Below are 21,777 nucleotides of genomic sequence, written 5' to 3'. Positions count from 1 at the left end.
CTACACATGATTAGAGGCTTAAACAAGTAACTTTGCTGACAAAGTGATAGACAGAACACAAATTTTCTGACTTAATGATAGACAGAATTAAACTGTTAGACACAGTGACACTTTGCCAACTTACTGAAAGACACAATGAAACTTTGCTGTAATGGAACCCCTGACTTATTGATAAACACTATGATACTTTATTGACTTAGTGATACAGGATGGAACTTTGCTGACATAATGATACCCATTAATGAAACTTTGGTGAATTAGAAAAATATTGCATTTATTCTAGGCCCTGCCCTAAATAGAGTTAGAGGGGCTTTAAAACTAAGCTAGTTATTTATACATATTTGACCCACACCATGAGAAAACCAACATAGTGCATTTGCGACCAGCATGGATTCAGACCAGCCTATGCATCCCTGCAGTCTAGTCAGAATCCATGCTGTTCGCTAACAGTTTCTCTAATTGCAATAGGCTTTGAAAGTGAAAAGCATGGATCCTGACCAGACTGCGCGGATGCGCAGGCTGGTCTGGATCCATGCTGGTCGCAAACACACTATGTTGGTTTTCTCATGGCTCGGCTCATATTTGTAAAACAAGTTTTCTGGAACAAAAATTAAGAGATTTCAGGATAAGGCATTTTGAACTTATTTCATCATTTGTTTCTACTAGGATTATATGGAGGATGTACACGCCAAGGAGATTCCTCTAGGTCATGTGACAGTCAAGGTCCCGGGCATGCGACCTCGAGGGTCAAGGTCAACAAGTACAAATCAGGATCCTACAAATAATGGAAATATCGCCATGGAAATGAATAATCTCTCAATAGGAGGTAAATGAGAATTCTTAGTCCATTTGACAACCTGTTTCTATCAAACAAGATATCTTTGCTCTATTTAGTCAGCCAATTAGTTTTTCTCTGTAGGTACCAGTATTAACATATTAAGATGTTTGACCACTCGATAGCCTAGTGGTAGAGCGTCTGCTTCGAGTGTGGGAGGTTGTGGGTTCAATAAAACCAAAGACGTGAAAAATGGTACCAGTAGCTCCCTTGCTTGACGCTCAGCAATAAAAGGGAAACTGGCTTCACTCCTACCCTCGTGGCGATGGATTCCATCAGGAATGAGGTGTCGAGTGTGATTAATATTAAGTTGTAGAACTTGCTTCACAATCAACCTAAAATGATTTTATATAAACATATGTTTTCACATAATGTTAAAAAAATCAACTGTTCAGAAATAACGACAGGGTGTTAAACAGTTTCTGCATATGTATGTATTATCATGTTAATAAGCATGTGTTTTAATAATGGCATTTTCACAGATCTGAGATCTTGATATTTTTATCACATTATCACTTCAAATGTTTTAGATAAGCATGTCAGTTAAAACATCTCACCTCAAAATAGCTCATTTAAAAGTATGTCACATGAAAATATCTTATTTGAAAATATCTCGCATGATTATATCTCATATGGAGATAATTCGCTTGAAAATATTTCACTTACTGACATCAGAGTGGTGTCATAAAAATTACACTTTTTTACTGACATCTTGGTGGTGCCATAATAAGTACACACTAATGACATCTTAAGTGGTGCCATAAAATTGAAAATCATTATGGTCAACTTAGTGGTGCCAGACACTTTGTTAAGCAACATCTAAGTGGTGCTGTAAAAATTACACTGTTACTGCCATCTTAGTGGTGCCATGAAAATTGCACGTCATTACTGACAACTTAGTAGTGCCAGACACATCATTATTGACATCTTAGTGATGCTGTAAGCATTACACCTTCACTGACATCTTAGTGAGGCAATACTGATCATTACTGACATCTTTAGTGGTGCTGTAAAAGTTACACTTTGTTACTGACATCTTAGAAATGTCTTTAAAAAGCTGTGACATAATGTACATGCTGGTTTAGTAATACAGGTACTGAAATGGCTTAATAAAGCTATTTTATTGTAATCATGTGATGATAAATCTGAAACACATACAATAAAGGAAAGAAAGAGAGGGTGTTCACAGAATAGAAAATGTTTTATCTTTAATGGAAAGGTCACAAAGATGTTAGAAAAGTGCTAGTACAGATGAAGTTTCTCTTGAAATGTAATTAAGTCAGTCTGCAGTGGAAATACATCATAGACAGAAGCCTTTATACTCTGTCTCTCAAATAAGAATGATGTTAGTGATAGGGAAAATGATGTTTTAGGATAGAAATGACCTTTTGAAGGCGGTGGTCAAATTTCAAATAAAGTGTTTACTTATACAATATCGATTGTGTGCTTTCATTTACAAGTGCAATCTAATGCAACATGAGAATATTGTCTAGAAGTTATAAGATATTCGTGAAGGGAATGTTGTTGTTGTTGAAAGTGTGTAAGAGGGAATGGCTTTTGTATACAACACTGTATGTTTCTGTATACAACACAGTATGTTTGTAATATATCACACTGTTGACAGGTGGACATAGATCCAGGAAATTGTTGGATAAAAGAAGACATAGTAAGATGGTGGTTTTAGAACGAGTCACTGATTGATTGAGCTTCCATAAACTGACAAAAATTGTGCCAATTAATTTAGTCTTGCTTGATGCTGATAACTGCTTGCTGATTGTATTTCAGTAAAACACGTCATTATTTATAGTAAAACAATGATATATATATATTTATATAAATATATTTTCAATTTTATGTATTTAGCTTTGATTTCTGTATGCAATAGAATATATTTAGTTAGTTCTATAGGCCATAATGCTGAAATTTTAAGTTGATTGATTCTATTAACATACTAATATAATACTCATCCAGAAACTGCTGCGGCTAAATAAACTCATGAAAGGAATGGTTCCCTCTTTTACAAAAGGTCACTATGCACTGTCTAGGTGGATAAAGGTCAGTTTGATATTTCAACGGCCACCATTATTTGAGGGTTATCATTTCATAGATACAGCAGGTGATATTATATTTATCACAGTTGAGTAATTTCTATAAGGGTATGACATACAGTCCATAAAATAAACAAACATGTTTGTAAACATGGATGGTTCCAAATGGAAGGAGAAGAAGCATTTTATAGAAATATTTCGATGGCAAAATACAATACAATCATATTCATAGCCCTGACCAACCTATAAACTGGGCCAGTCTATTTTATAAGTACAACAACACTGTTGACCCATTTAAATGAGTTGTACATTGTTGTGTTTGATATCCGGATAGAAGCACTACTGCACGGCAATCTGTTCCCACATTGAAATGATTCAGTTGGAATACACAAAATCATAGCTTCTCAGACTAAGTACTAATATTAGTGAGGGCTTTTAGTAAGTACTTGATGTACTATATTATTTGCAGGGAAGAACAAAGAGAATGCAGTTGAGGATAGAATGACACTAGATGAAGCATTTGTAATCTCTAACTCTGTAACACAAGGTTTGTTCTAGATGTTTGCTTTTCTTCTAGTTTGTGCAGATTACTAATCCTCACACTTACACTGACTGTGAGAAAAAAAAGGAGGTAAAATTGTTATGGAATGTTTTCTATTCTCACAAGTTTGTTGTGGTTCAAGGATAGTCTCATAAGGTTACTATAGGAGAGATCGTGTTTGTAAACAAATCCGCTGTATATTCTATTTTTAGCCCACCATCATCAGATGGTGGGCTATTAAAATCATTCTGCGTCCGTGGTCCGTTCGTCCGTCATTCCGTCCGTCCGTCCGTTAACAATTTCTCATTATCGCATCTCCTCAGAAACTACTGGGGGGATTTTGACCAAACTTTGTCAGAATGATGTATTGGTACCCTAGTTGTGTCCCCCTGAAAATCAGACTGGTTCAACAATTTATGAGTGAGTTATGGCCCTTTGTTTATTTCTATATTTTACATAGATTTATATAGGGAAAAACTTTGAAAACCTTCTTGTCCAAAACCACAGAGCCTAGGGCTTTGATATTTGGTTTGAAGCATCATCTAGTGGTCCTCTACCAAGATGATTCAAATTATTTCTCTGGGGTCAAATATGGCCCCGCCCTGGGGGTCACATGGTTTATATAGACTTATATAGGGAAAAACTTTGAATGACCTCTTGTCCAAAACCACAGGGCCTAGGGCTTTGATATTTTGTATGTGACATCATCTAGTGGTCTTCTACTAAGATTGATCAAATTATCCCCCTAGGGTCAAATATGGCCCCGCCCCGGGGGTCACATGGTTTACATAGACTTATATAGGGAAAAACTTTGAAAATCTTCTTGTCCAAACCACAAAGCCTAAGGCTTTGCTACTGGTAATGTAGCATCATCTAGTGGTTCTCTACCAAGTTTGTTCAAATTATCCCCCTAGGGTCAAAAATGGCCCTGCCCCGGGGGTCACATGGTTCATTATAGACTTATATAGGGAAAAGCTTTTAAAATGTTCTTGTCAATAACTACAACATTCAAATTTGGACCACATATGTATTTTTGAGTGGCAAGATGAACCTTGACATGAGTTGACCTTGATTTTGACCTAGTGACCTACTTTCACATTTCTGTAGCTACAGCCTTCAAATTTGTACCACATGTATATTTTTGAGTGGCAAGATGAACCTTGACATGAGTTGACCTTGATTTTGACCTAGTGACCTACTTTCACATTTCTGTAGCTACAGCCTTCAAATTTGGACCACCTGCATAGTTTTGTGCACTGGAAAAAACTTTGACCTTGATTTTGACCTAGTGACCTTCTTTCACATTTTTGAAGGTACAGGCGTCAGATTTGGACCATATGCATAGTTCCGTGTTTCAAAATGAAATTTGATATTGATTTTGACCTAGTGACCTTCTTTCACATTTCTCAAGCTACAGCCTTCAAATTTGGACCACATGCATAGTTTTGTGTACCAAAAAAAACTTTGACCTTCACATTGACCTAGTGACCTACTTTCACATTTTTGAAGGTACAGGCTTCAAATTTGGACCACATGCATAGTTTTGTATTCCGAAATAAAATTTGACCTTGATTTTGACCTAGTGACCTACTTTTACATTTTCAAGCTACAGCCTTCAAATTTGGACCACTTGCATATTTTTGTGTACTGAAATAAACTTTGACCTTTACATTGACCTAGTGACCTACTTTCACATTTTTAAGGTACAGGCTTCAAATTTGGACCACATGCATAGTTTTGTATTCCGAAATAAAATTTGACATTGATTTTGACCTAGTGACCTACTTCTACATTTCTCAAGCTACAGCCTTCAAATTTAGACCACATGCATAGTTTTGTGTACCGAAATGAACTTTGACCTTTACATTGACCTAGTGACCTACTTTCACATTTTTGAAGGTACAGGCTTCAAATTTGGACCACATGCATAGTTTTGTATTCTGAAATAAAAATTGACATTGATTTTGACCTAGTGACCTACTTCTACATTTCTCAAGCTACAGCCTTCAAATTTGGACAACTTGCATAGCTTTGTGTACTGAAATGAACTTGACCTTAAGATTGACCTAGTGACCTACTTTCACATTTCTGTAGCTACAGGCTTCAAATTTAGACTACATGCATAAGATTGTGTACCGAAACAAACTTTGACCTTGACATTGACCTAGTGACCTACTTTCACATTTCTCAAGCTACAGCTTTCGAATTCGGACCACATGCACAGTGTTGTGTACTGAAATGAAATTTGACCTTGAGCTAGTCAATAAGTCTTGAAATTTGGAACACTCAAAAATGGCACATTGGTGGGCGCCAAGATCACTCTGTGATCTCTTGTTAGAACTGATAAGACCAAGATCGGGTGGGCAGACGCCAAGCGACCATGTTTTTTGTTAACAGTGATGTTTTTCTAACTGCTTAAATTTTCTTAAAACATAAATAATATCAATATTTTTTGGATCAGTGGAAAGGATATAAAACAATTTATTGGTAACTTTTAATTATTATTTCGAAATAAAATGGATTAATTATGAACGCTTAACTTAGTGTTTTTTCCGAAAGTTAGGAGCATCGCTACGCATCTATTAAAATCACATGTCATTTAAAACGGTAATTCATTTTCAAAAGATATTTGAATAGGAAAATATGAAAATCGTAAGCATTTCAAAACTTTTTGAATTTTCAAAATCCATAAATGAACGAAAAAGTTATTAAAAATTAAAAATTCCGATCCCATACACAAACGATGTAAAAATATTTTGTTTTGCCCACCGCCAGATAAACAGGTGTTGATGCGTGACGTCAGGGCGATCTCTCCTATTCAAGCTGTTAAGAAATTGATAAATGACCAACTAGATATGGAGCTTGTTTTCTCTATTTGCTCATATGATAAACTTAAAAATCTTATTTGAAACAGCAGGCCTGATTTTGAAAATAAATCCACACAAATGTTCTGTGGGTGATCTACCAAATTTCATCAGGATATTGCACTATACTAAAAAAAAACTTGCCGGCCATTTTCATACCATTTCCATTGGGCAGGGCAAGTTTTCCTTTTATGTCTTATAGAATCTTCTGTCAGGAACTGTTGACTTGATTTCAAAATAATTTAACACAATGTTCCTGGGTGAAGCTTTATCAAAGTCCTTCATATTTGTTTGTTAGAAACCATTGTCATCAGGGGGCTGGGCAGGTTTAATTATGTCTCCCACCACACAGTGGTGTGGGAGACATATTGATTTACTCCTGTCTGTGTGTCTGTCTGTCTGTTTGTCTGTCACAAATCTTGTCCACACTCCAAGTTGAACAGTTCTCATACATTCTTCACCAAACTCGAACAAAATGTGTTTGCCAATAAGTCCTCGGCCAGATTCAGTAACTAGCCAAATTGGCCCAGGCACTTCGGAATTATGGCCTTTGAAACTTGTGTTTGATAATCAAAGCACTGAAAGTCTGATAAGGCAGTTATGGTCTTGGTGCATGGTTGACTCATATACTACCATTCAGATAATTAGGCAATTGTGGGAGACATGTGCTTTTCTCAAAAGCAGCTCTAGTGTATGTATGTATAGGGTGAACCTGAGAACTGACTTGACCCTTGTGAGAATCCTCTGCCAAGAGTGTTCAGATTAATTTGATTCGTCAAAAAAAAAAAAAAGACATGGCCATCAGAGGTTGCTTATATGTATGTACCTTAAATAGTTGTCAGAAACTGTAGGTCTGACTTTGAAATACTCCTTTGGTGACCCTAAACAAATGTTTGTTCATATTCTGTCTTTTCAAAACCTACCTTGTCAGAAAAGCACTAGCTGCATTTCAAAACTGTCACAGGCATTGTCCTTGCATGACCGTCTACTAAACTGTGAAATTTAGACAAGCAAACCAGGTCATCATCGTTTTCTTATTCTGTAGTCTTTGCCATATTCATCATAATGTGGTGAATGATGTATTTTCATTGACTTGAATGCTCATGCTGAGGCCTAAATGGGGGCACTTAAATAGCACAAAATGTAGTAGATACAGTAACCTACTTGATCTATGAGCTTAACCTTTACCCTGCTAAATTTCTAAAATGGACTTGTCCTTCATTCGGTTTGGGCATACCACTTACTATTCGCAGGGGTGTTCACTGAAAATTCATTGACTGAATAGCAAATAGTGCAGACCATGATCAGCCTGCATGGAGGATGTGCATGCTGATCTTGGTCTGCATTGGTTGCAAAAGCAAAATCACTTGTCACCAGCACGCTAAAGCTTAAGTAATTTACTTAGAACCAGCCTTGAATTAAGGTAAACACATGGCTATGAAGAAAAACATAATTTATTTTTTCTTCCAAAAACATATTGAAAATGTTATAGCAGTGTTGATGCAAATGAAATTTGTTGATTTTTTTTTTGAAATATTATAATATTTTCTTGCCAGAAAAGATTGTTGAAATAATATAAATAAAAAATTTTAGGACAGTAGAAAAGTTTAGTTATTTTCACTAGAACTGTTAAAAAAAGTCCAAGTAGAATACTGTACAGAATTGCTAGTATATGCACATTTGCCAATTTGCTAAATTGCCAACATCTTGACCAGAGAACCTGAATGCTGTGATAAGCTGACTGGTTTAAGCACAATTTAATCTGTAATAAAAAATAGTGTATAAAAGAAGCATGTACTTCCAAAATTTTTAAATACATAAGAGTAACGACAGAATGGAAACAGTTTTTGTCTTGAAATCATGTAATAGCATGGTGTGAAGACTTGCTGTAGATTAGAAACCTTTGTTAAGAACTAACATTTAAACATATAAATGAGCTGCACAATGAGAAAACCAACATAGTGGCTTTACTACCAGCATGGATCTGGATCAGCCTGTGCATCTGCGCAGTCTGGTCAGGATCCATGCTGTTCGCTAACAGTTTCTCTAATTGCAATAGGCTTTGAAAGCGAACAGCATGGATCCTGACCAGACTGCGTGGATGAGCAGGCTGGTCTGGATCCATGCTGGTCGCAAAGCCACTAAGTTGGTTTTCTCAGGGTGCGGCGCAAATAATCTTATTTATATTAATTTTCAATAATTGCTTGTCTGTATGTTGTGTTATATATTTTGCTATGGCATGATTGACCATGTTAGTTGTACCGACATATTCTATAAATGAAGTTTTTTCTTTGTTTCAGGCATGCCAAATGGTGATTTTAATAAACTAGCTGTAAACAATAATGCAAATTTAAGCTCAAAAATAGAAACACCGAATGTGAAGAAAAGACATCGGAGAGCCAAAAGCGGCGGCCTCAAAGATCCTAGTCAGGGAGATGGTAAGTATTATACTGTAGACACTTCGGAGGAGCAAACATCTTTTCACAACGGAAGATTTTTTTCTGTCCAGATGGACCAGGACTTTGTAAATTACTTTTAAAGTAACCTTTCCATAGCGGAAACAGAGATCGTCTTGATTTCTGTATGTGTTCTGCATCCTACATTTAAAAGCAATAACATGCTATGTATAGATCATATTGTGGTTCTATGGCTCCCTGAGATGATGTGAACAAGTTTTCCCCATTAGAAGACACTTAGAAGAGAAATGAGGACAGTTGAGATTCAACATATAATTAAGTTGCCTTACTGTGTCCAAAAAAAAGAAGAAAAAAAAAAAAAGAGTATAGTACAAAATCCTACCTTGACAAAATCCCTCCTGCTCAGCTTCACCAAGGCGGACAAAATCCCACTTTTGAGTTTGTTGGGAAAATAGTTTGGAATTAAATGAAGATGTACAGAAATGAAAACTTTACTGTTTAATTATCAATTGTAATCTGAATGAAGTGAAAAAATGTATTTAATTGAAAAATAAAAGGTAGTAAAACAGGTACAGTGAAGCAGGTACTGATTATGTGTTTGTGATTGTAGATGATGACTGTGAGTTCGTGATTGTGTCACTGTACAATAAACAGTGGCATTTTGAGGCCAATTCTCAAGAAGTGAGTAACGGTGACATGCTGAATGCTGTAGACAGCTTGTTCTTGTTTGCTCATAATCTTCATGTATACATATAATGTCCTTCTCTCGTAATATAAAAAAAACAAGAAGCTTAGATTTTACAGTTAATGTATGGGTATGGGAAGGTATAGGATTTCAATAAGCGTATGAGGTGTCAAAATTCGCAATTTAGTAGTACATATATAAAAAGTATCTACAGAACCAAAGTGTGAAGAAATATATGTGGTTGTGTTAAATAACTTTAAGTCAACTTATTCTTCAACATATTTAGCTTTTTCATTCAAATTGTTGAATTTATGAAATATTGTCTGTTACTGAAAAATATGTTAAAAGCAATATATATAAGAAGTTTTGCAAATAAATTATTCATGTAAAGCTGGGAAGCAACAATTAGATATCATTGTTATATTGAGAGAGTGGAAGGACTTTTCTACATGAAGATTATTATAGTTATTCCAGTTTTACTTGCATTTGAAAACTTCATTGCTGTATAATAATAGCATGTTTTTGGCGGCATACCTTCTGTCAACATTATATAGCTTCCTTGAAGGAGTGTCCAGGAACTTTTTTCAGACAGTCTGGGAGTTGCATGCTTCCCTGTCGGAAACAGTGAAATCCTTCAAATGCAAGTAATCTTAGATTTATTTTAGTTTTGCTTCATTCAAACCTTATCCAGTAAAATGTGATAAATTAATACAAGCCTGTTTGCGAGAAAAACTTCAAGGGTAGTGACAAAGTGTTTCGAAACATTAATTTGAAAAAAAAAAGAAGACATTTTATGCATTGTCTTGCAGCAAGTTGCACTACACTTCCTAAATTATTATTTTCACAAATTTATTTCCAGTGGAAAATAATGACAATTCTATGTGTTAATCTACCCGGTACATAGATTGCATGATTAGGTTGTTGAAAGTATTAACGCATACTGTAACTACATTACATTCATTATGTTCCAAAACATCAATGAAAGGATAAGGTTTGAATGTTTTCAGTTGACGGCATGCTTTGTTGTATATTTTAATATTCTTTTTCTATTTTGTACGATGTATAATCTAGATTCAGACGGGTATGAGTTCCACATAGTATCATTGTTCAATAAACAGTGGCAATTTGAGGCCAGTAGTCTAGATGTAAGTCTGTTTTTATCTACATGTACAATATAATTAACACATAATTGATGCAGTAAAAACATACCTGTCTGTATGAACAGTGTATATTTATGGTTAAAAATTTGGTACAGTTCTTAAGAAACATTTCCAGGACAAACCTATATGACCCACAAATTGCAATTTCTAATGAACTTGGATGGCAGTACCCTCTTATAAAGGCAGAATGTTCCAGATGTTACAACACTCAGTTGGTTACTGAATTTAACTTCCCGGCTGCTCAGATGGAGGTTGTGGGTTCAGTACCCACTGGAGTCATGACCACACTTTCTCATGACTCTAGTACTGTTTTTCCTGGGAAGCAGACTCATGAATGGTCAGATACGCTTAAAGATTTCATCAAAACGGGGCTAAAAGAAATGAATATAAACTCAAATAATTGAGAGTGATTGTTTACATAATGTCATATCATCATACGAGATACATTCATTTTACTGGATGTTACTTACCTATAGAAATCTGAGCATTATAACTTTTCAACTAGCATCTTTAGTTGATGATTTTCTAATTTGAGATCTATCATTCAAAAGTAGTTAACATCAGTTTAAACAACGTAAATAAAAAAGAAAAGAGAACAGTAAGGGGCATCCATGGCTGAGTGGTTAAGGTCACTGACTTCAAATCACTTGCCCCTCACTGATGTGGGTTCGAGCCTCACTCTGGACTTTGAATTCTTCATGTGAGGAAGCCATCCAGCTGGCTTACGGAAGGTCAGTGGTTCTACCTGTGATGAAATAATGCACGGAAAGGCACCTGGGGTCTTCTTCCACCATCAAAACTGGAAAGTTGTCATATGACCTATAATTGTGTCAGTGCGACTTTAAACCCAACAAAAAAGAAAAAAAGAGAGAACAGTAACTATGTGATATAAATTACTGTAAAGTAATCATCATTTGGATATGAATTATATGGTTGTGTTTAAAGTATATGCAAAAGGTGTCCACATACCTGAACACGCCCATATATTTCACAACTAAATATAACACAACTGTACCTTGATGTATTTTTTTAATACATAAGTAATATGATAAAAGCTGGTAGTAGAGGGCAAGTTAATAGTTGATTCTTATTAGAACAAAAGCTTTAGAACATAGCCATGTGCGTATGGAATGTGCTGTCTTCGATGTAGTTGGAGCATGATTCTAGTAGAATATTTTAACAATACATGCCTGCATTTTATTCATATATGTATATAGTAACTTTTGATATATAGCATGTGGGGTAATGCCTTTATTTTCCTGAGATGATAATCATGTTAAGACAGTCACGATTGTGACATTCAGTTGAAAACCTTTGTATAGATTTGTTACATGCAATATTTGCTTTAACTTAATTAAAGGTGTAAATTGTGGTTTCAGAAATTGTGATGGTAACCAGATTAGATGAAAAATGGTATTTCTTCCAAATTGTTGAAAATCAATAATTCATGGGGGGAATTCTCAGAATTTGTGTCCTAGAAATGTAGTGGTTGTGTATGTTATTAAATTTGATCATTTAGGGACAATGATGGAAACAAATTGTCACTCTTTAATGAAAGAGAAAGCCAATTTATTTTGTTCAAAGAAGTGTTCTTTAATTTGTCAGGAAATCCAGACAGAAATGAATCTAATAAAGCTAGTAAATTGTGAAATTTGATTGATGCTGATTCTTAGCAATTATTTGTTTGTGTCTTTCAGATGATTTTATAACCTGCATTTTGTTGTTTTCCCCCCAAAAAATGTTCTTAAAGAATCATCTAGTTCACACTATATAAATGTGAATCAATTGTTTTTCTGTTTATTAGCTCACCAGAGCACAATGTGCTCCTGCTGTAGGCAAACTTTTGTGACCACTTTTATTGTCCACACTTAACTTCAAACAATATCTCTTCTGAAACTACTTGGTTGAACTTGACAAAACTTGGCAGGGATATTCCTTGGATGGTCCTGTAACAAAAAAAACATGGCCTCCAGGGGTCATTGTCACTTCCCAAGATGTAAATAATGGGAAATTTAAGAAATTTGATCTTTTTTTCACATAATGCTTGCCCAATTTCGAAATAATTTCTTAGGAATGTTTTCTGGATGACAAAGATTATTTCAAATTATTCTGATGAGTAAAAAGGATGGCATCCAGTTTCCCTGTAAACTGCAGGCCAGATTTTAAAATGATTTCACACAAATGTTCTATGGTTGTGCCATTACAAAAACTGTACAATTAATCAGATTTGTCGAAAAAACATTGCCTCCAGGTTGTGTGCTCACTTTTCCCTACATGTAGAGAAAATCTTGTCAGGAACTGCCTGCCCAATTATAAAATGACTTTGTACAAGGTTTCTTTTGTGATCCTTCGCCAAGACAATCTTGGTTATTCGTGAAAAAAAAAGCAACAGAAAAACATGGCTGCCCGCGCTAGAAATAAAATCCATCTCCTAAACCATTTCTCCTATTCTGAAATAATGTCATACAAAGGTTCCTTTGGTAAATATCTGAAAACATTCATATTAGTATGATGTATCAAAAAAACATTGTTGCCAGAGCTGGAAATAGAATATGGTTCATTAGAAAAGTTTAATAATCTTCTCTGAATTTGCAGCCCAGTTTTGAAAGTGATTTGGCATTAATATTTCTGTTGGGGCTGTTACACTCTGATGAGCTATTTAAAATGTAGTAACAATCAACCATTCCTTAAAGGATTTATACTTTAGATCCTTGCAAATAGAATAGGTTGAGAGAGAGGTGGGTGAAATTCCCAGTTCTGAGGGTACAAGTCATATTTCATAAAACATGAAAAAAACTATTAGTTGTAATTTACAGGAGAGGGATGAATGGGTAGCTGCAATAGAACAACAAATCCTTGCCAGTCTCCAAGGCAACGAGAGTAGTGGTAAAAAACAGTCCACTACCGACCCTGCCGGAATCCTCGCCATTAGAAATACTCGAGGCAATAATCAGTGTGCCGATTGTGGGGCGCCAGGTATGTGTCTGACATTCTTTTCTTATAGTATTTAACTATGACTTAATTAACTGTTTAATCTTTCAGAATCAGCATCTTTAAGGGAGACATTTTAACCTTTCTGAATAAATAATTCTAAAAGAAGACATACATCCTTGAAATAGAAGTGTTGCAATACATCTGGTTCATTAGTACTTGTATGAATGAAGTTCAACATTTTTGTGCACCCCTAAAAAAAAAATATTGTTTATTTATTTTTGTGGGTGGGGGGGGGGGGGGACTTACCCTTGTCCGTGCATGTGTCAGTCTGCCATTCACATTTGTGTTGTGCATTTCTCAAAATGTATTGGACCTAGAGTTATCAGACCTCAGAGGGTTGTTATTCAGCATACAGAGTTGTGCGCCAGGTGTTTTAATGGGAATTTTGCATAGCCAGACTAGAGTTATTGCCCTTGATTTTGTCAAAAATATGCATCTAGGGACAGGAGTGGGGGTACCAGTGTCCTGTGGATATACGTCTAGTTTCATTATATTTTAAAGGGCATGTAAGAATGAAATAAATGAGGCCGTATGCTTTTTTGTTTGATTTTACCATGGCTCAGTGTTCAGATGCATAGATTTTTAACTGGGGTTCACCCAGACATTAACAAGAGTGCAAGAATGTCACAATATACGCCCGTCACAGCAAATTTCTTTACTCTAGCACCTGTATTTGCAAATGGAATTTTAATTTTGTGGTTGTTTAGTAATAACTAAGTGTTTTGTTTTTCTAAGTCCACAAAAAAACTCCTTACCAGGTAGAGATACCTTAAAATACACCTAAAATTGGAAAGTAACATCTATGTTGTACCACAGAAAAGTGGTCTTGGTTTTTCCCTACGGTCAATTATAAAAAAGTTACAATATAAGTTATTTATAGTAACAACTAAGGGAAGTTAATCTTAAAAAAAAAAAAAAAAAAAAAAAAAAAAAAATTGTAAGTCCACACAAAAATCTTTACCAGGTAGAGACTGGTCAAAATACACCTCAAAATTGGATGTAGCATGCATGTTGTACTACAGAAAAGTGGTCTCGATTTTTCCCTATGACTAGTAATGAAAAAGTTACAATATAAGCTATTTATAGTAACAACAAAGGGAAGTAATTCTAAAGAAGGGAAATGCGCATGACACTTCGTCTCATGATGGTGTATAATTGTGTCAAGTTACATCAAAATCCCTCCATGCATGAAGAAGAAATGCTTCGGACAAAGTCATTCTTGTATCTGACCTTTGGCCTCTAAGTGTGACCTTGACCTTAGACCTAGGGACCTGGTTCTTGCGCATGACACTACGTCTTGTGGTGGTGAACATTTGTGCCAAGTTATATCAAAATCCCTCTATGCATGAAGAAGAAATGCTCCGGACAAGGTTTTCATTCTTGTATCCTTTGACCTCTAAGTGTGACCTTGACCTTAGACCTAGAGACCTGGTTCTTGCGCATGACACTCCGCCTCATGGTGGTGAACATTTGTGCCAAGTTATATCAAAATCCCTCTATGCATGAAGAAGAAATGCTCCGGACAAAGTTTTCATTCTTGTATCCTTTGACCTCTAAGTGTGACCTTGACCTTAGACCTAGGGACCTGGTTCTTGCGCATGACACTCCTTCTCATGATGATGAACAATTGTGCCAACTTTCATCAAAATCCCTCTATGCATGAAGAAGATATGCTCCGGACAAAGTCATTCTTGAATTTGACCTTTGACCTCCAAGTGTGACCTTGACCTTAGCCCTAGGGACCTGGTTCTTGCGCATGACACTCCGTCTCATGATGGTGAACAACTGTGCCAAGTTTCATCAAAATCCCTTCATGCATGTAGAAGATATGCTCCGGACAAGGTCTGTGGACGCCGCCCGCCCGCCCGCCCGCCCAACCCACCCGCCCGCCCGCCCACCAGGGGCGTTCCCATAATACGTCCCGTTTTTCAAACGGGCGTATAAAAAGGCTTTGAATTTGATGCTAGTCTTTGAAGATTCCTTGATGAAAATGGCAAAATCCATGGAAAACTGAAAAATTACTTGAATATTGGTGGGGTGGTGGGGGGAACTGTTCGAGTTTAATCCAAAACACCCTGAAAATGTTCTATCAGCAACCTGTTTCCTGGAAAGAAAAAAAAATCAAAAGGAAAAATGAAAATAATTTGAAAGAAATTAATATTTGGTGGCTTATCCATCTGATTTTCACTAGGAGAAATCTTAACATGAAGTTCTTAAACAGCTTTTTACAGTGCCATTTTGGAAATAGTTGATAAAAGTTGCTGGGATTAAGATTGGAGGACACGGTTTCCAGCAAGATAGTCCAGGAAAAAGTAAAAATAAAAGTTCTTGAAAGGCCCTTAAAATTTACTTGAATTTTACCTAGGAGGTCATGTAAGAAACTTGTTCAACTACTCAGGCAGGCAAATGCCCTCATGGTTCAGTTTCTATACTTCTTAACTTTGAAATGTGGTAAAACAAATGATAAACCTTAGAAAGACCTTGATTATTTGATAACAAATTGTCTTTAAACCTTTTAAAATCTTATCCTAAATCAGTTTTAACATGATTGTTTTCAGCTCCAGAATGGGCAAGTCTGAATTTAGGAACTCTCATATGTATAGAATGCTCAGGTATCCATAGAAATTTAGGAACACATTTATCACGGGTCCGATCTCTCGGTCTTGACGAGTGGCCGTAAGTATTTACTAAAATACATACTCATTTAACACCATGTTTGAAGACTTAACACAAATATATTATAATGTCTGTTTTCTTTTAAGATTTGATATCTATTCCATTAAAAAAAGATGTTTCAAGAGAATAGAACTTTGTTCAAAAGAACATACTTTAAATATGTGTTTTAACAAGTAATAGAAGGAAAAGATAAGAATTAAGTATAGTATTTTGTTCATTGTAATATTCTTATTAACATCAGAAATTTCTTAACACTTACCCTGCTAAATTTCTATAATGAACTTGTCCATCTTCCATTTTGGACAGTACCATTAACTGTTGCTTACCATAAAGATACTGACAGAATGGCGACTAGTGCAGATCATGATCAAACTGCACAGATGTGCAGGCTGATCATGATCTACACTTGTCCCAAAGGCAGAATCAATCGTGTCCAACATGACAAGAGCATTTACTTGTTCCCGTGTGTCAAGGTGTCCAATTTTCTTTAGATAAGTCTATGAGAACTTTTTGCGAGTGTATGGAAATTGAGTAATATTCTAGGTACTGAACTTTACAGATTGGACCTTATACACGTCATGACGTCAATAGGAAATACAGTAGCAAATTCAGTTTGGGAATTTAACCTGAAAGGTCGCACGAAACCAGCCCCGAATGGAGCTAGGTAAGTCTGCAGCAAATAATCTTGGGAATAACTTCCAGAGAATATACTGTAAAACCATTTAATTTCGTGGGCATGAAATTTCGTGGTTTTGGTCAAAATGGCAATTTCGTGGGGATATGAATTCGTGGATTTCAACTTTTGAACATAAATTGAATGGGAATTTTACTTGTTCTTTGGGATTAAATTTCGTAGATTGACTAAACCACGAAATCCACGAAAATTAATGATTTCACAGTACCAAACAATTAATTTATCAAGTATGCAGTGATAGTAATATTGTAATACAGAGTAAAATATTTATGACCTCTTTGAAGAATAGTGTAGATGGGTAATGGGTATGTTGTTTTGCTCATGTAGGCTAGTCCATCCACTGGTTAGGCACTGCAGGATTATTATAAGCAAGACATGTTTTTTTTGGGCACATTCTGCTCAGTAACTAAGAGAACATGCTCATGCCTTGTGGCATGATTGTCTCTGTTGAAATCAGGTCACTGTCACAGAAGAATGCGAATGGATCTTGTAGCATGATTGTCTGTGTCCAGTAGACATTTGAGCTTTATTGATGTACAGTTATGGCCCTTGAATTTGTAGAAATTCATATATTGTTACGATTTTGCACTCTTATAAATGTGGACTTTTCCTAAAATTCAGCCTGTGTAGAATGTAAAACTTGTTCTATAGGGCTAAAATCATGTTTTAGGTTTATGAAAACCATTTAAAGAGGAAAACATTGAAGATGTGTAAAATGCATCTAATTGGACTTGTTAATTGTTTCAGGAATGATAAAGAACAATGGATTAGAGCAAAATATGATAGTAAAGAATTTTTACCACCACCACCCTATGTAGATATACCTTTAAATCAGGTAGGTGTAAAACTGTTCCTTCCTTGTGTAATACCACACAAACTTTTTTATACGCCCAAAGGGGCATATTATGTTATACCCCCGGTGTTCGTTCGTCTGTCTGTCCGTTAGCAATTTCTTGTCGGTTCTGTAGCTCTTGAACCCCTTGAAGTATTTCGAAGAAACTTGACACAAATATTCACCACATCGAGACAACATGCTGAGCGCATGTTTTGGATGGCTCACTTCAAGGTCAAGATCACACTTGGGGGTCAAAGGTCATATCAGTTTGTTTCCTATCCGCTCTGATACTCTTTAACTGCTTGAAGGATTTCAAAGAAACTTGGCACAAATGTTCACCACATCGAGATGAAGTGCAGAAGAAAATATTGTTTCTTAAAAGCAACAATGATTGAACAAAGTTTTCCTCACATCCAAATTTTTTCTCATTTCAAAGAACATTTTAAAACTTGTTTTGAAGTTCAGAAGTTATTTACATATAGCATATCTGCTATCTAAAAAGTCACAGAGAAATATGTTACATAGAGTAGTTGGGGAAATATTGTTAATGGAGCATATTAGGTTAATACCTCTTGCTGCCATATCTTGACAACTTGGTTCTGAGGACTAAATATATACATGTAATTCATTAGGTCTTTTCTTTTAAAAGTCTATACCATATTGGCCCATACCATGTAAATTATATCACTTTTTCAAAAATCTCTACCATACTGTAGAAAATATTAGGTCACATTTTCCAAAAAAAAAAAGACTCTACCATGCCATTTCAGTTTTGTCACTTTTTCAAAAACTGTACCACACTATATATATTTATGATAGGTAACAGGATATTTAAATGCAAGTTCATGAGTAATTGTTTTGTTTGATGTTTACAGCAATTGATAGATGCATTAGTGAGAGAGGATATACGGAACATTGTACTGATCCTAGGACATGCCAATGCCGAGGACATCACTGCCCCATATAGTAAAGATGATGGTCGTACAGCATTACATATTGCTGCGGCACTTGGTAACGTTGTGTTTGTCCAGTTGTTGTTATGGGTAAGTCTAGTAATATTCTTTAGTTTCAATTAAGGTTCTAGTAAGCTGTTTTAGGGAAATGCCCCGTTACGGAATATTCATTACAGATGTTTGTTCTTCATAACTTAAGTATCAATTTGTTCAGAACAGATAGGAGCGGCTTCTTAGAAATATTGCTTTGTTTTGAAATACAAATTTTGCCCTTATATAAAGATAATTTGACTGTTAGACTGTCCAAAGCTGTCAGAGAGAGAGAATCTTTACCTTAAAATTGACAGAATATAATTATAGTGAAGACTGAATTGAATATGATGCTTAAATCTGAGTAGTTCATTTTACATTCTTACAGGCACAGGGAAATGAGAATAACTGAATGATTTATGTATATTTCTTGCAGCAAAATGCCAATGTTAAGGTTGTGGACCATGAAGGAAGAAATGCATTATGGTATGCAAAAAGTTCGGGCTCACAGGAGTGTGTAGATCTGTTAATGAACAGTGGTTGTCCAGAGCATCCCACGTTACCGCGGAGACGGGGAAGTTCTCATCAGAGTGGGGGTAGTGGAGGAAAAACTGATGTGTTTGAAAAGTTACCAGCAAGTGTTATTTAGGAATAAAAGCAGCCTGCCAGGTAGGCTCATGTGCATGCAAAATGGCTTTTGGGATTCAAGAATTTATTAGGATATGAAGATTCCACTAACAGAAATTATGTGCTTAAATTCTTGCCCATGGAACAACAGAGCTAGGTGGTACAGGGGCTTATAGCAAGGATTTTTTAAATGAAGATGACTTTTCCTTAATGCTCATCAGTAGAACAGCATGTGGAATCTAGTGTTGTGAAACCTGGTGTTGACTTGCAGCATAGCAAATCCTCCACATGTTTATGTACTGTGTGGATCCACCACATGTTTGTGGACTATATGGGACTTCCACATGTTCGTTGACTGTTGATACTCCACATGTTCATTGACTGTGAGTTCTTCACATGGTTGTGGACTGTTGGTCCTCCACATGTTAATGGACCTTATGGGACTTCAACTTGTTTATGGATAGAGTGGATTTTTCATGTGTTTTTGGACATTGTGGATCCTCCATGTGTATATGGACTATGTGGATTTAACTGTATGAATGTGTCTCAATAACATTTATAGAGTGTACACTCATTATCCGTGTTAACACTCGTTATCCGTGTTAAGTATTTAGTGATTTTAGTAATTGTTATATATGAAATGTATTTATTTGAATTTAATGGAATTGAAGTGCAATAAAGGGCTATATATAGCATTTACCTGTACATAGATATACGCAAAGGCAGTAGTAAGCCCTTTAGTGCTGTAACTGAACACAGATATTGAAAACTCAATAGTTATAGGTAATATATTTACTTCTAATTGTTATAGGACCATCCATTTTAATTTTTATGGTACCCACAAACAGGTCGACATGCTTAAGGCAACCAAGTAGTATAGATTCCTTATTAGATCTACTATTAATGTAAGTTATATAATTTATTAATTGGGAATATAACATTTAACTAGAAATGAGGTCATACCGAAGTAATGTCTGTAAACTGATGATGTGGTGGTTTGAAAAAATGAAATTGATTATTATAAAAAAGCAAGCCTATTGTAAATTATTAGAGAGAAAAAAGTGTTCAAAGTAGTTTAAATTAGAAAAAAAAAGTGCTTTGCGAGATTGTGATTTTAGCTTTATTTAGAAATTTGTGTTTAGGTAAGTTATAGTACAGAGGGATGCCTTGGCATTCATAGCCCGTGTACATTTCATATTGACAGTATCGTTTCTGAAACTTGATCAGAATTACACTCAATTTTGATTGTTTCTGTTTCATTTAAGGTATCTTGAACTAGCAGTTTTGCTTAAATAATTCCACTAGCCAGAGTTGAAAATAACTGATCATAAAAAATAGAACCATGTGGTATATTTCCTACAATATATTTGTGTAAAAGTTGTGAATGTTGACCTTGGAAATAATAGATCTGTTACATTATCCTTGAGTCTTGTTTTATTATTGTTTTTGCATAAACTTAAAAGTTAAAATTTTGGCTTTGTTGCTGTCTGTTTCTTCAGGGGACCATGTGTATGATTTACCATTCAGATTTCATCTCCTCATTGTAAGGGGCAGTGTATGAAGCATGCCATCATCTCTTAAAGCCCAATTCCAGACCCGTGTCAGATCAATACATGAGGCCGTAATTAAAAAGTTGTTTATGTTAATGCAACCCCATTTTGTGTGGGTAGGTAGGGAATTTTTTTTTTTTGCATAAAATCATATACTGAAAAAAATTTCATTTGACCTGCCAGACAAAAAAAAGTTTGGTCGCAGCGATTTTCACGGGTAGGTTGTGTTATCGCAAACAAATGTTTTTTTTAATGAAAGCCTGAGAACCCCGTGTCAGAACAGTACTGTAAAATCTGAGCTAAACACCACCTGCAGATATAGAGCACTTTTTGGCTTTCCTAAAGATGGTCTTTATCCCTGACCCTGCTAAATTTCTATAATGAACTTGTCCATCTTTCAGTTTGGACAGTACCATTAACTGTTTAAAGGGGTGCTTACCAAAAAGATACTGACTGAATGGGGAACAGTGCAGGTCGCAAAGGCAGAATCAATCATGTCCAGCATGATGAGGGTTAAATGCAGGTTTCACTGTGTTGTTTGTAAGTTCAGGCTAAATGTAATATTAAAACTTGGCAAACATTTTTTTAAGTATATCTGGAAATCATGAAATCCAAATCAGTGTTTGTTTTTTTTTTCAAGTCAATTTGGGGCCGAAATTAGCCCTTATCCCAATGGCAAATAGTATGGGTTTTTTTTCCCCAATTTCAAATTTTTTTTCTTTACTTTTTCAACCAAGACAGTACCTATGAAACCTGAAACATTTGAAACATAAGACAGTATGCTAACTTAATGCATTTGTGGATGCTGAATAACTAGCACCAACTTACAATGCTGAAACTTGTCACAAAGTTGACCAGTGAGAGCTAC

General features: G+C 35.5%; 1 protein-coding gene across 29 annotated transcripts in view; it reads left to right on the top strand.

Annotated features, from left to right (window-relative positions):
* Positions 1–20,832, top strand: part of LOC123559909 (arf-GAP with GTPase, ANK repeat and PH domain-containing protein 1-like) — a 74,644-nt gene extending 53,812 nt beyond the window's left edge. For 26 of the 29 annotated variants that reach the window (XM_053552122.1, XM_053552128.1, XM_053552124.1 and 23 more), the window contains 10 exons: positions 667–826; positions 3,353–3,430; positions 8,589–8,726; positions 10,462–10,535; positions 13,367–13,526; positions 16,103–16,220; positions 16,780–16,884; positions 17,662–17,749; positions 18,625–18,792; positions 19,169–20,832. In XM_053552122.1, coding sequence (XP_053408097.1) covers positions 667–826; positions 3,353–3,430; positions 8,589–8,726; positions 10,462–10,535; positions 13,367–13,526; positions 16,103–16,220; positions 16,780–16,884; positions 17,662–17,749; positions 18,625–18,792; positions 19,169–19,381 — 1,302 coding nt within the window. In that variant the 3' untranslated portion in view covers positions 19,382–20,832. Of the gene's footprint in view, positions 1–666; positions 827–2,459; positions 2,502–3,352; positions 3,431–8,588; positions 8,727–9,315; positions 9,387–10,461; positions 10,536–13,366; positions 13,527–16,102; positions 16,221–16,779; positions 16,885–17,661; positions 17,750–18,624; positions 18,793–19,168 lie in introns of all 29 variants that reach the window. The other 3 variants (XM_053552125.1, XM_053552123.1, XM_053552127.1) reach the window with 3 other exon arrangements.
* The last annotated feature ends 945 nt before the right edge of the window (positions 20,833–21,777 follow it).

This window comes from Mercenaria mercenaria, chromosome 10, assembly GCF_021730395.1.
Source record: "Mercenaria mercenaria strain notata chromosome 10, MADL_Memer_1, whole genome shotgun sequence".
NCBI classification, from domain to species: Eukaryota; Metazoa; Mollusca; class Bivalvia; order Venerida; family Veneridae; genus Mercenaria; species Mercenaria mercenaria.
This window is presented reverse-complemented; position numbering and strand designations above follow the sequence as displayed.